At 50.5% G+C, this 13,882-nt stretch overlaps 2 protein-coding genes across 5 annotated transcripts in view; both read left to right on the plus strand.

The window, feature by feature from the left end:
• Window positions 1-5,839, plus strand: part of Atx-1 (Ataxin 1) — a 111,615-nt gene extending 105,776 nt beyond the window's left edge. For all 4 annotated transcript variants that reach the window (XM_084589846.1, XM_084589847.1, XM_084589845.1 and 1 more), the window contains 2 exons: window positions 3,059-3,816; window positions 4,047-5,839. In XM_084589846.1, the coding sequence (XP_084445972.1) occupies window positions 3,059-3,816; window positions 4,047-4,343 (1,055 nt within the window). In that variant the 3' untranslated portion in view covers window positions 4,344-5,839. The remainder of the gene's footprint in view (window positions 1-3,058; window positions 3,817-4,046) is intronic.
• Window positions 5,840-9,914: 4,075 nt separating this feature from the next.
• On the plus strand, window positions 9,915-10,626 carry LOC146205162 (uncharacterized). Its single transcript, XM_084606439.1, has one exon. The coding sequence runs from the start codon at window positions 9,916-9,918 to the stop codon at window positions 10,624-10,626; it is 711 nt and encodes a 236-aa protein (XP_084462565.1). The 5' UTR covers window position 9,915.
• Window positions 10,627-13,882: the final 3,256 nt, after the last annotated feature.

Genomic DNA, 13,882 nt, shown 5'->3' on the forward strand with positions numbered 1-13,882 from the left:
AGAGCGACAAAGGAGCAATTTCAACTGTCGGCTCGCTGCTAAGAGCTAGAGACACTAGGATGTGTGCAAGACTTGGACTGCGGGGAAGAAGCACTGTAGCAAACCGACACCCCGCGATTCTGCTCGGTGGAGACAACACGCTGGTGGTGGTCTTTTATTTAACAATAAAGCGAGGTGCGGACATACATACTAGGTAAGCCGCGGGAACGTGCGCCGCAATCGGCGGATGCTGATTTCTCTGAAGCTACCGCAAAGTCGAGCAAAGTCGAACACCGCGTGCCTAAATACGACGATCGAGTCTGGCTGTTGGCTCAGCGCATAGCCAGCAGATAAAGACGGCGGAACGTAACGGCTGCGAGATGACCCAGGCTTCAAGGCCGGCAGTCACTCGCCACCTCACAGCACTCAAGCGGCATCTTCAGTTTTCGTCATTCGCTTGGGGCCCAGTGTGTTTTCGTCGGACTGTGTTCTCAACTAGCTGGGGGAGACATGGTATGACGCCATGTAGTGACATACTTAATGTTCTACGAATTGTCGGTTGTTATTGCTATGCAGAGAAGTTAATTATTACTTCTCTGGTACCCCATTTTTCTTATTAGTTGTGTGAGCCATATTCGGCCATTGATGATATGGGCGAAATAAACATTTTGGAATTTAACATCTATTTAGCATGGCTGCGCTTTCGAAAAACGGTTTATTTCCTTGTTTTAACTATGTTTTTGTAAACTGCGGTTCCTTTCTCAGGCTGTTGAACAGCAGTTTATAATACGTAGCGAAGCATTGGAAGTGGTAGGCGAGTATGTTCGCGGATCCGAACCACGAAAAGCAAATAACTAGGAGAGTAAGATTGGGATGGAGTGCATTTGGGGCAAGTGCTCACAAATTAGGATTACCAGCTTGCTAGTGTAAGGGATATCGCGTAGGTTAAAAAGATAGGAAGCGTGCCGAGTGGGTCAGGGAAATAACTCGAATTACTGACATTCTAGTGGAAATCAAGAAGTGGGCATGGGCAGGGCATGTAGTGCGAAGAGAGGACAACCGATGGTCGCTTAGGGTAACAAACTGCATTCCAAGGGAAGGAAAGCGTAGAAGCGGGCGACAGAAAGTTAGGTGGGCGGATGAGGTTAAGAAGTTCGCAGGGGTCAAGTGGATGCAGCTAGCGCAGGATAGGGCTAATTGGAAAAATATGGGAGAGGCCTTCGCACTGCAGGGGGTATATTCCGACTGATGATGTTTTTGTATTCACGTATGTTTGGAGTTATTCGAAAGTATTGGGTTCACAACCAAACATTCAAAGCTCGAACACCCCCAGAGTTCTCGCCCTTGATAGCCGAAAGCATTCCTTTCTGCATGCCTCCCGCTATCAGTGCGAAAGAACTATACTTCAAAGGCTACCTGAGCAAAATCTTGCCTTGTGGAGCAGCTGCATAGCAACGCTATCAGGCAAGCTTAGATACATGATAGTTAATGACCAGACTGACTTTTGACCTTGACGGCGACGTCGCCTCTGACACTACGGCAAGTCCCACGTAAGCCGCTGCAGTCGCGCTGTCAATCAGTAAAAACGTCTCATTCCAGCACAAAGCCAGGCGGCAGAAGACAAAAACCTTGGCAACGCCGTTTGGTGTTAGCTAAAATTCGGCGGTGCGCATCGGTACTGGGCGGCGAGGGGCATGGTTTTGGTCGAGCGCAGAAATTTGCGCCCACTACTTTCGTATGGCACTTGAAAATTTCACAGGCTTGATTTCCATGTATCCGGATTTCCATGTATCCGGACTGATAAACGCTTGTTGGTTGAAACCTGTTTTGTCCATCCAACCTCTATCCCCAGGAAATTCCGGGCAGGTTTTATGGGGGCTGCGTGCGCTGGCGGTAGCATTGGCTCCTGTCTAGACGTGGCTGATATTAAATGCCGCTGCCCTGGAGGCAAAGTGTGGTCGCTGAAAGCTTTATTGAGACTTGGTCTGCAGCTTCTTCATGTGCACTCATTTGTTGTGCAGCGGAGGTTGCATTAGCCATGCGCCTGAGGGCAGATACATGCTTTCTCCTTGCGTGAGATTGAAACCGAAAGTGAAAATCGCTGCAGCGACGTACCGCCGCCATTGTGCTGCATATCCACCGATGCTCTCCAGGTATACTATAGGTCAAGGCCTCGCATATCGCGGGAGACTTTCTGTGCCACTGCAGCAGAATTACCGACTTTGCTTACGTTGCAGCGGAGTGCGATATTTTTGCGGCGGCCTCTGTCAACCTACCAAGTCTGTCACGGTGAATAAACTGCTGTATTTTGAAGCAGAATCTTCGGAGCAAGCCTGCACACCTGCATCTCTTACAGAGCTCCCATTCTCGCGGCGTAGTTTCTTTTCGCGCCTAAGCTCTGGCGTTCGCCTCACTGAGGCAGGGAATCACAACAACAACAACAAAATTACGGGGCACACTTAAGCTCCGCCTTCGTAGGCTAGCACTCCACATAGAAAGCCTCGCTTTAACTAAGCGTGCCTAAAGGGTAACCTGAATGCAAGGGTCCTGGCAGACTGATTCCGATATCACCCTTCGATATATAAAAGGAGAAGCCTCCTGCCAAACGTAACACCAAGCAACCCTACATACAGTCAATGTGCGGCCATGTCAGCTGCCTCATGTTTGCGCTATGCTCGTGAGTTTTCGCTCACGACGCCGACGCTGGGTTTTGTGGTGAACCTCTGACGTTAAGGCCTCAAAGCTCCCGCGTCAGCATGAGTATTTTCCTGCAAGTGTCTCGAAGCTGTTGTTGATGCGATAAGGGAAAATGACTATGCAGCAGTTCAGTGAAGGCGATACCCTTGATCTCGTAAAGAAAGCATTGGTTGGGGCGCTTTACAGTGCCGGTGCTTGCCACCTGGCTTCGCGAGGAAAAGTGATGGTGCCACTTGCGTCGAAGCCTGAGCTGCCGCTCTTCGCGAACAGTGCGCCTCACCCGCAACATCGGACGTCATTCCGTCAACTTCCCTGCGCTGTTTAGCTTTTTATTGGTTTGTGTTCATTTTTGGATAGAGGCTGAGTGTGCATTTCAACGCAGGGCCGTGCGCGGCGGCCAGAGCCTCGATGCTGTCGCTGCGGCAGCCCGAATACCTGTCCCCGCTGTGCGGCGGCGGCCCCGAGCGAAAGGTGCGCAGCGCCTCGGAGGGGGGCCACGACTGGGCGCCCATGAGTGGTGCGCCGCCCGTCGAGGCGCCGCCGGCCGACGCCTGGTTCCGGCCGCCCGACTACTCGTCCTTCTACCCTCGCTTCCCCTTCCCGCTGGCGTACGGGGCCCCGCCGGCCTCGCTGCTGGCCGGCAGGCGGCCCTACCCGACGGAGCCGCCGCTGCCGCCGCCGGCGTTTCCGGCCCGGCGCCGGTCGCCGCCCAGCCCGCCGTACCGGCTGCCCAGCGGCAAGGAGGGCAGCCTCAAGCATCGCATCCTCCAGCCGCCGGCTAGCATCAACATCGTCGAGCCGCCGGCCTCGCTGCTGGCCGGCGCGCCACTGTCGGCGCCGCCCGTGCGTAGCCGGGCACCTGAGGGACCCCAGCTGGCCGTGCCTGCGAGCAGCAGCAGCAGCCAGGCGCCCGGTGCCCTACACTATCCGGCCTACTTCGTCAAAGGTTCCATCATTCAGCTCGGTAGTGGCTTGCTCAAAAAGGTCGAAGACCTGCGCACTGAAGATTTCGTGAGCAGTGCCAACCTGAGTCGCGACCTGCGCATCGACTCGAGCCGCGTGTTGCGCGTGGCCGAGGCTCCCTCTAAGGGTGATGGCGTCGCTCTGCTCAGCTTCTCCGTCGGCCAGAACCAAGTTCAGGTGTGTCCTCACAAGTACCACTGCGGGAAAATGATCTAGCTCCTTTGGATCTTTTCATTTGCTGAAGGCATCAGTTGCTGCCAGCTCATGGCTTTAGCTACATGGCCATCCTATACCCAGGGGCAGTGGTGGAGTAGCTAGCTGTTGGTCATTGTTTGTTTGCACATGCTTACTAGCCACTTCATGACAGTATTGAGAATATTGTGTGGTGTCATATTCCTGGTATGCAGGTGACAGTGGAAGCACCAGTGGAACATCCTTTCTTTGTCTTCAATCGGGGCTGGTCATCGTGTAATCCCGAGCGCTCACTGCAGCGCTACCAGCTTCAGTGCCATCGGCTGGCGGTTGGTGATGTCTGTATCTCACTGACGCACCGGGCTCGCCGGACAGGGCTGCCCCCGCGACCACCTCCTGCCGCCCCAGGGGCAGACCCGATGAACCCACTGAGCATCCGTGAGCCAGCCCCCCGCAAGCGTCGCTGGTCTGCCCCAGACCAGGTGGCTCCTGTGTCGGAGAGGACCACGTGATGCTCTCCTGTAGTGCTGTGATGACTTTGGGTTTTTTTCCCCGTGGCCTCCCTGCCGCATTCCTCTCCAGGACCAGTGGCCTCTTCCAGCTGGGAGCTGCACATCCAACCACTGTGTGACTTTGCTGTCTACTTACAGATTTGGGTATGCAATGGCTAGCTGAGGGCTCCCCAGTTATTGAGAACTGTGATGTCGGGCTCCCCATGCTCACCGAAGCGTTACATATACCCAAATAGGCGTTTAGACTGCCTGTCACCATGGGTTAGTCTCCAAGGCACAAATTGCGCTCTCGGAGACCCAAAGAACTCTCGGTTCCATAGCAGAGCCATATGTACACAAGATCTCTCAATCTGGGTAGAAAGACCTCCCAAAGAATATTTTTCCAAGTGAATAAGCTCATTTTTAGAGCTAACTGCCCCAGGAAATGTTACTGAAGGCCAGTTAAAAGGGAATTCTTGACAAGTTGTCTAAATCTAAGTCACCCAGAGAGCGTATAGCTCCCATCAATATTTGCAGATGCAAAATGAGAACGATCTCACTGCCTGTAGCAAGGCTTAAGGCAACTCCGAATTCAGATACTGAGGCTCTCTTGGAAGTAAGCAGCAGACTCCTTGCTGTCTGTAGAGACCATGCTGGCCATGGGTGTTGTGTTTTGGCGATCTCCAGCAATGTTTGCTACTTGTTTTTTGTTTGTTGTTTAATGCCTCCGTAATTGTTTGTGCTCCCTCACCAAACATGTTTGTTACTGCATTCGTTATATTGCCATTGTCTGTTTGGGTGCCTCTCCTTGCTCAGCCAGACATGCCATTCTGTAATGGGCAAAAGTCGTCAGCTCAAGCCCTTGCTGTCTTTGTGGCTGCTTATGTGAAGCCCATATTAGTGATGCCAAAAGGAAAGGACTTATGGCAAGTCCAAGTGTTCATATTAAACGCTTACACAGGGTCCTTGTTGACTGAAGCCAATTGAAATGCTAGTGAAATCTGCCCCTGCGAAAATCTTGTTGAAGGTAGGCCATAGCTCATGTGGGCACAGTCCTGTTTATAGTGCCTTCTTGCTGCTAGAGGAGCCCAGAAACAAGCACTGTCCGTTGCTTCCAAAAAAATCGCCACCATGCAGTGCATTCGGAGTAACCTGTACAAGGTGTGTTGTGTACTTCCTATAGGGCAGGGGCTGTCCCTTTGGACAGGTATGAGTTTCAGGGGCCGGTTTTACTGCACTCTCCAATGGGCAAGTGCGAATTTCCTACCGATGTGTTGCCCACACTGTTTGTAATGGCTGTTCTGTCCAATAAGGGCACCACCAAAGTTTTGAGACTCCTTCACTTGATCTCTTAACACCACCGGTCAACACCAAGTGGTAGAAGTGCGACACTAAAATGTTTTTTTCTTTTCTGATCATTGTCTCAAGGACAAGTGTTCTATACCAGTGCACATACTATAACTGTCAGTGTTGCTGGCTTACGTACCAAGATTAAACCAGTGTTTGTTTCTTTCTGATCTACGTTCTTTTCAGTGTGGGCCTAAGAGGCCTCTGGCACATGAATAAAGGTTTAGTCACAGACAACATAACGGTAAAGTCCACAGCAGCCTGTATACTTTACTTTCATGGGACTCAACCTTACCACTCTGCAGTGGCCAATGAAAATCCTGTCATCTGTAAAGACCCCCAAAGTAATGTTCATTGGTGTTTTTGGATATGCTACAAATAATATTTTGATAGAACCAATACATATTTGTGGTTCAGAAAGTATGTCACCAAAGCAACAAGCCCGATGCAAGTGGACTATGCTCACAATATCGCTCCACATATCACTTCGCCAACGGTAGAGGCAAGCCACCATGACGCGATTGCCTGAAACGAACTTCATGTGTTGTGCGACTCCTACTCTCATCAGTGAGTGAAAAAGAAAAGGCGAGGACTTTATCTGATTTCTACAGCAAAATTCCTCGCACATGACAATAATTCAAAGTTGTTGTAGATGGAGTTCTCTCAACTATACAACTACCACAAAATTCTCTTTAGTGCAACTTTAAGTGATTTGGTTCAAACGACTTCATACAGACATGGGACATTCAGCTGCTGAAACCAAAACAAACCATGTGAGAAAAGAAGCTCGATTTTGTACTTTTTTTCTGGGCACAGGCAAACGTCACAGGCTGATAGATGTTTTTTAATGCTTTTCAAAACATTCCAAAACAAGCACTAAGAAAAATTTTGTGCCACATCCCCTTTAGAATGCACCTAAAGGAATCGCTATCGAACTATAATAGGCTATGTCAGCTGCATGGTTGTCCAGACTACAAGCCTAATGTGACATCAGTTAACCCTGGGAAAGACTTGCGTACAGAAAAAGCGGAGGTGTAAAAGGTAGCCAAGTTGAGCATTGTCTTTTTTTTTTTCAAAACTAATTGCCCTCAAACTTCCAAGAAAATTCATGGCTGATGCACCTGCACTCAGTACATATGTTGGTAGTTCTGCAGTTTTTGCTGTTGGGGACTTCAGTGGTGCAGGTGGGCATCTTTCAGTGGTAAATGTATGTGGCTTGCGATATGCCAGCCAGATGTTCGAAGTCGCTGCTTTGAAGGGTAGCCCATTTTGCACACTTGTTGAGGTTTGGGATGTTCAGAAAATCAGTGGCGGTCGATCATGCGGCTGCCGTGACATCCGCAACATTCAGAGTTATTAGTGCCTATATGTCGCACGAGCCCTTCCATCGCTTCATTGCGTTGAAATGATTGCTAAGGAACAGCTAGGCTAAATTTTTTAGTTAACACTCAGATTATGTTGCTTTAGCACAAATGTGCCGTGAAAAAAACGGCACAGTGCATTTTCCTGCTTGTGCATCTTTTAGTGCCTTGCTACATAGCCATTAAAACCAGCCTATGCAGAAGTCCCAAATGAAGATAGATGGCTTATACTGTTCCTAATTATTCCCAATCAGGTGCTCAAACCTGGATTCTGTGCCCTAGTTAATTACCACTGATGAATTGAGAAGCAGAGGTGCTCATTTCAAAGTAACGTTCATTTAAGGGCTTTTTTGATAATCATGGCTTTGTAAACCATCAAAACAAAGTGACCACATGCCTGGTGCCTTAGCAGTTCCACAAGGTTCTGCAGTCGCACCCAAGTCTGGATATATCTAACTCAATACAATTATTGGCTTTATGAACACAGATTACCCCATTGAAGATTTTGCGTATAAAAAGGAAGTCACGCAGTATAACAAACCCCAAGTGCGCAGTAGAGCGATATATTGGCTGTGCTGTGCGGCCTTGGGTACCTCATGGCAGCGCCTGCACCGTCCATGCGCTTGACAAAGTGACTGTGGGTGTGCTTGGCGGTGGTCTATGAGCTGCCGCACTATTTTCATTCCACGTCGCGTCGTGGGGTCAAGCCAGCCGAACTGGTCTAGTGGCGGCGCCTCTTGGCTGTTGCGTTTCTCTGCCAGACGTTCGGGAAAAATTACTTTGAATACAATTGGCGATTACTCTACAGTGTAATAGCCACGGGATTAGACATTCAATAATAAATAGGCTGTGGCAGATCACTGCTTTGGTCTTGACGTGAAGCAGATTAGGCCTAACACCTAAGCGAGTGGTGCGCTGCCAGCACACCGGTGGCCAGCACGTCACCAGCGTGGGTGCAATGTATGTCTGCTTGTCAGTTGCTTTGATGTATTAAAAATTATGGGAGACAAAAGCTCCACATTTAAAGGTATGCGACACGACAGCATAGACTATACGACCCAACATATAAAGCTCTGCTTTAATCAAGCGACGTAAGCGTGCCTGCGTGGCCCACAGGTAACGGGTCTGACTCAATGCAATGGTTTTGGTAGGCCGATTCTGATACCATCCTCCCTTTAAAAGGAGAGGCCCAAGTTGGGAGCTCCTGTAACGTCAGGCAATCCTACGTTCAATCACTGCGCGGCCATGTCGACTGCCAGTGCCATGATCATGACTGTAAGGCGATAGCCTTTAATGGCTCATGCTCGCGGATCGTGTCCGTCCGTCCGCAACGCTTTCATTAAGTGGGGGGCGGTAGCTGACATGGCCGAGCACTAACTGAACATAGGGCTTCCTGGCATTACGTTTGGCAGGAGCTGCCAACTCGGGCCTCCTTTCATATGGGAGAGTGATCTCAGAATCGACCTGTCAGGACCTTTGCATTCACGTTACCCCTAGGCCAGACAGGCACGTTCATACGGCTCGGTTGAAGCAGGGGTTTATATGTTATATGTTGGGAGTGAAAACAGAGAGAAAGAGGTGCCGTAGTGGAGGGCTTCAGATCACTGCGCATAGAGGCTTTCGCTTCATCGCATTTAAGTGATCCAAAGTGCCCCCTTGAATATTTTCGCTCAACGCCGACGCCGGATTTGCTGGTGAACGGGGCCTTTATTGCTGTCGCGTTCAAATGATGTAGGTTTATCCTCATTCTATATTTACGCCAATACAGACATGGGCAGGACGGCAGCAGAGACCTCATGTAAACGGGGCAAAGAGGAGAACCAGATCGCGCGCAAGTCACAGCAGCAGCGTCGTCTTCGCCGAAGCGATCGCGCTTTGTCTTCGGGTGCTACACTGTCTCCCTTCCTAAAGAAGCATCGTCCCTACTTCCACACCCATCAATCTGAGTCCTAGGGGCACACCTCAAGGCGCGATACTTTCACTACTGCTTTTTAACCTCATTATGAAGGACCTTTCCAATAAGCTCAATAGCCTTCCGAGAGTTCGACATGCCATCTACGCGGACAATGTGACCATTTGCGAAATTCAAGGCAACCTCCAAGCGGCGACAGACTTGGTCAGTGCCTATGCCGCTTCTCGTGGTCTTACCTGTGCCCCTGCGAAATCGGAAATTCTTATTATTGACCGCCGGCGACATTCCCCTCGCACTGCCACCTCGCCCATTGAGATCATCCTGGATGGCCAAATGATAAAAGTGAAGCCGGAGATCAAGATCCTCTGCCTCGTTATCCGTAACGGCCGCTCCCATTCCTCTGCTCTCAATCATTTAATCAACACTACCGATCAAATTATACGAATGCTTCAACGGGTTAAAACATAGAAACTACGGCACTAGGGAGCTAGACGCACTGCAGCTGGCCAACGCATTCATTATCGCCGGCATTACGTACGGCACGCCATACCTTCCGCTTCGTAAGCAGGAGCTCAACCAGTTGAACACCCTTGTCAGAAAAGCGGTCAAGACAGCCCTGGGGCTTCCCCAATGCATGTCTACCGACCGCTTACTCCAACTTGGCGTTCATAACACCATTGAAGAGTTGCATGAAGCACATCGCCTGGCGCAACTTGTCCGCTTAGCAGCCTTGCCCACTGGAAGGCATGTCCTTCAAACTCTCAATATTTCTCCGCCCTATACCACCCAAAACCGCGAAGATCTGCCACAGAATATCAGCCGAGCAATTATCGTCAAACCTCTCCCCAAACACATGCATGCAGAATATCACCAAGACCGCCGACAGGCAAGAGCCACTCGCGTACCTCTCTCGAATATGGGACAGCCAATCGATACTCTGTACGTAGACGCTGCTGGCCCTGTTAACGGACACATGACCATTGCCATGACATCTCCAGCGGGCACTCTCCTCAACTATGCCTCTCTTCGCACCACCCAATCGAGTATTGCCGAAAAAGCAGCCGTCGCTCTGGCCGCCGCTACTAATGCGCAAGCTACCATCATGTCAGATTCCCGCACGGCCTGCCGTAACTATCTTCGCGGACGCATCGGTGCCGCCAGCCGCCGAATCCTCGTCGCTAACCCTCCGAAAAAGATCAGTGTGATCTGGATTCCGGGACACCAGTCGATGCCCGGCAATGAAGATGCCCATCGACATGCTCGCGAGCTCCTTACCCGAGCTTCCCCTCTCCCGGATTACACGTATGCCTCCCCGATCTTTACATGCACAGAACTGCTTGAACACTACAGGCTGTCTCCCCGTACATTACCACCCCCTTCTCCCACCCTGTCTACCCAAGAAGCAGCAATTTACCGCCGCCTGCAAACTAATACCTTTGTTACACCACTTCTCCTAAACCTCTGGTACCCATCCCTTTATTCCTCTGACTGCCCACATTGCGGTGAGTGGGCAACGCTCTACCACATGGTTTGGGCATGCCAAGTTACCCCTTCTCCAAGACCACTTCTCCACCCCTGCATGGAAGATTGGGAGGCCGGCCTGCAGGACCCCTGCCCGGAGCGCCAGCAATGGCTGGCTCGCCGCGCTATTGCTGCAGCCACGAACTACGGGACCCTGGACTGACGGTCCCCCCCGCTGATTAAATAAAGATGTTTTGTCCTCCTCCTCCCGATGTTAAACTTAAAAGAAAACATATTCGTAAATGCACGCATAGTATATGCACGTGTTATTTTGCGATGAATGATGTAGCGGAGAAAACAAAAAAGGGCCACCTTGTGATCACACGTAATATGGCTTAAGCCGGAGTACATGCACTACTTCAGGACGTGAAGTAAGGCGTGATGATGGTCGTCTTCCGCTGGGCAGCATCTCGTAGTCAACGTCATCAATGCGACGGGTATGCGGTCCAAAATATCCCTTTATAAGTTTTTCCGACAGACTTCGGTGACCCAGAAATTGTCACCGGGTCAAAAACCAACGTCACATCTCCGGAGATTGCAGCGATGAGCATCGGTACCGTGTTGGTGCTATAAATGGAGTCGTGCCAGACGGCGACACATGTCTCCTGGACTGTAGTATTAAGGCGAAAGCCTTTAATGCCTCATACGGCGTCCTGTCCCACTGTAGCTTTCAATCATCCTGACAGCCATGCCGGGCACATCAGAAACGTTCCTTCGTTCTTCTTGCCTAGAGTCATGCCAGCGCGGTTACCACGGAGACCGCCGCCGCTAGTTAGTGGTAGACAGTGACCGATAAAGGTAGTGGTAGTTATAGTGATTGATGATAATGACAGAGATGGCTATGACGCCATCACCTGGTCACATCCGGCGATATGCAATAATAGGATCTGACACATGATGACGTCACATCTGGTCATAACGTCATTAACGCATATGCGAAGCTGACCCCGACTGGCGTCCGATCCAGACATCCGTGCTGCGTCTTTCATTTGGCGCTTCCTTGAACGCCGCACTAAACAGCATACAGAAGACGCAGTAAAGCAGGAATCGGCGGCGTTTCAAATTAGTTTACAAGAATAAAAAACGCAGTATCTGCCACAATTATCCGCGGACACCTTAACCGCGCCTAAAGGGAAGGGAGGAAGGTGGGAGTGAAAAAAAAATAAAGCTAGAGGTGCCGTAGTGGAGGACTTCGGACTACCGCGCAATAGAGGTTTTCGACTCATCGCACTTCAGTGGTGTAAAGGGCCTCCTAGAATTTTTATAAGCGAATGTAACGTAAGGTAACACCTCGTCCCAGTTATGATGGTCGCCGTCCGCGTAACATGGTGACCGTATCGGCCATCGTTTTGTTCAGCATCTCCGTTAGCCCATAGTAGTTCTACGGTGGCTGGTATAGCTTAGACGCAGGATCTCTTGTAAAAGTTGTGTCAGAAATGCGGCACCCTGGTCAGTGATCGAAACTGCCGGTGCGCCATATCGCAGGACAATACACGAAAATTTTGGCTGCCTCCGTAGCCGTCGCAGACGGAACTGATCGGGACGTCGCATAGCGCGTGAGGTAGGCTGCCGCTATGATGTATTTGTTGCCGGACAGGGACGTGAAAAATGGGCCCAGAAAATTCATTCCGATCGTATGGAACGAAGACCCGATGGTTCGATCGGCTGAAGAAGGCCCATCGGACGTATGGGTGGCGCCTTCCGCCGTTGGCACTCGGGACAAGTTCTTGTGTACTTACGCATATAGTTGGCGAGTTTCGGCCAGTAATGCTTTTCCCGAATCTGTGGAAGTGTTTAGCACAAGATCATCATGGCAAGCTTCCGTGATCTCGCTGCGCAGATCTTCCGGTACAACAAGAAGCTACGATCTCTGGCAGCTGTCGGAGTTCTTTTTGTACATGACGCCGTTCCTAATTCTAAAAGTAGGTAGAACACGCAGGAAAAAATGAGGTACCACATCTTCGTCTCGTTTGTGGTGTGACGATCATCTCTCTGTCGAACCGCTATATCTGCCGCGTTTAAGACCGCGATAAAGCTGTCTGCGTCGTCATCATCGCCTCCTGGCGCTATCTGCACGGGGGCTAAGAATTTAGCGTCATGATGTTTTCGGCCGGATTTGTATACGATAGTGACTCCTGCAGTCGATGGCTCCATCGAGCAAGTTGGCGAGTCAGCATAAAGTGGTGCTCGGTGACCACACGAAAATGGCGGCCGTACAGATATGACCGGAACTTGGTCGTTGCCCAGATTACAGCGAGGCACTCCTTTTCTGTAGTAAAGTTGCCTTGGAAAGGGCTCGGCTAGCATACGCAATAACCCGCTCAGCGCCGTCCTGCAACTGCACAAGTACTGCTCCAACTCCTTTGTTGCTGCCGTCGGTGTGGAGTTCAGTGTCGGCATCTTGATCTAAGTGGCCTAGTAGGCTTGAAAGGCTTGCTATAGCTGGCCGAATCCTCACTTTTGCTCCTCGTTCCGCTCAGAGACGACGCTACCTTTTGTAAGGTATATAGATCAGCGGCGCGGCGATCTGGGCGAAGTTCTGAGCAAAACGTCTGAAGTAGGCGCAGGAATTCTTACACTTCTTACACTCTTTTTGTCCGACTACCGTGGGAACGATAAGGCCGCTGTTTTCTCAAGATCTGGCTTCACGCCTGCGTGGCTGACGATATGCCCAAGAAACTTAAATTCGCTGTGCGGGAACCGGCGTGTTGTAGGCTTGAGTGTGAGGCCGGCCTTCCGCAAATCCTGGAGGCGCACAAGATGGTCGGCAAAGGTGAGATGACATTATCTAAAGACGCAAAACACGTCTGGCGAGAGCAGTGTGCATGTCTCGTTGAAATGTTAAAGGTGCAACACATAAGCCAAACGGCATTTCCTTAAATTTATAGAGGCCATCCGGTGTTATCAACGCAGTTTTCTCCTGGTCTAGCTCATCCACTTAAATCTGCCAGTATACCACTCTTCAAATCGATCGACAAAAACAGGGGTCGTGACAGAGCCGATCGAGGGTCTCGTCGATTCGAGGACGTGGGTATACATACTTCTTTGTCACTTTATCGAGTGACAAAGCGACACAGAACCGAAGCGAAGACCATCACCATAGGTGCAGCCCACGGGCTGTTCTGAAGTTGTGGACGTGTCTTGTGTATTTAGATGATGATGTTCTCGTTTCAAGCACCTTTGTCGACCATCTCGCACCTCGAAGGGGCTGGATCACATCGTTAAGCATTTCACGCACTTGCTCCGGTATCGCTCTCTTGCAAGGAAACCTGGCACGGCGAATAGGATGTGTTGCGCCATCGACAACAATTGTGTTTTGCGACGGGCGTCTCATTGGCTCTTAATGTCGCGGCAAAACAATCTTATAGCGATGTAAGAGTTCGAGAAGATCGCGCGTCTGGGACCATTCAAGTTTTTTA

This window comes from Amblyomma maculatum, chromosome 1 (genome assembly GCF_055883805.1).
Source record: "Amblyomma maculatum isolate TAMU_Amacu chromosome 1, ASM5588380v1, whole genome shotgun sequence".
In the NCBI taxonomy this organism is placed as follows: domain Eukaryota; kingdom Metazoa; phylum Arthropoda; class Arachnida; order Ixodida; family Ixodidae; genus Amblyomma; species Amblyomma maculatum.

What these genes read in the sequence shown, in the direction of transcription:
- LOC146205162 (XM_084606439.1), top strand. Translation starts at nt 9,916, where the DNA reads ATGACCATTGCCATGACATCTCCAGCGGGCACTCTCCTCAACTATGCC.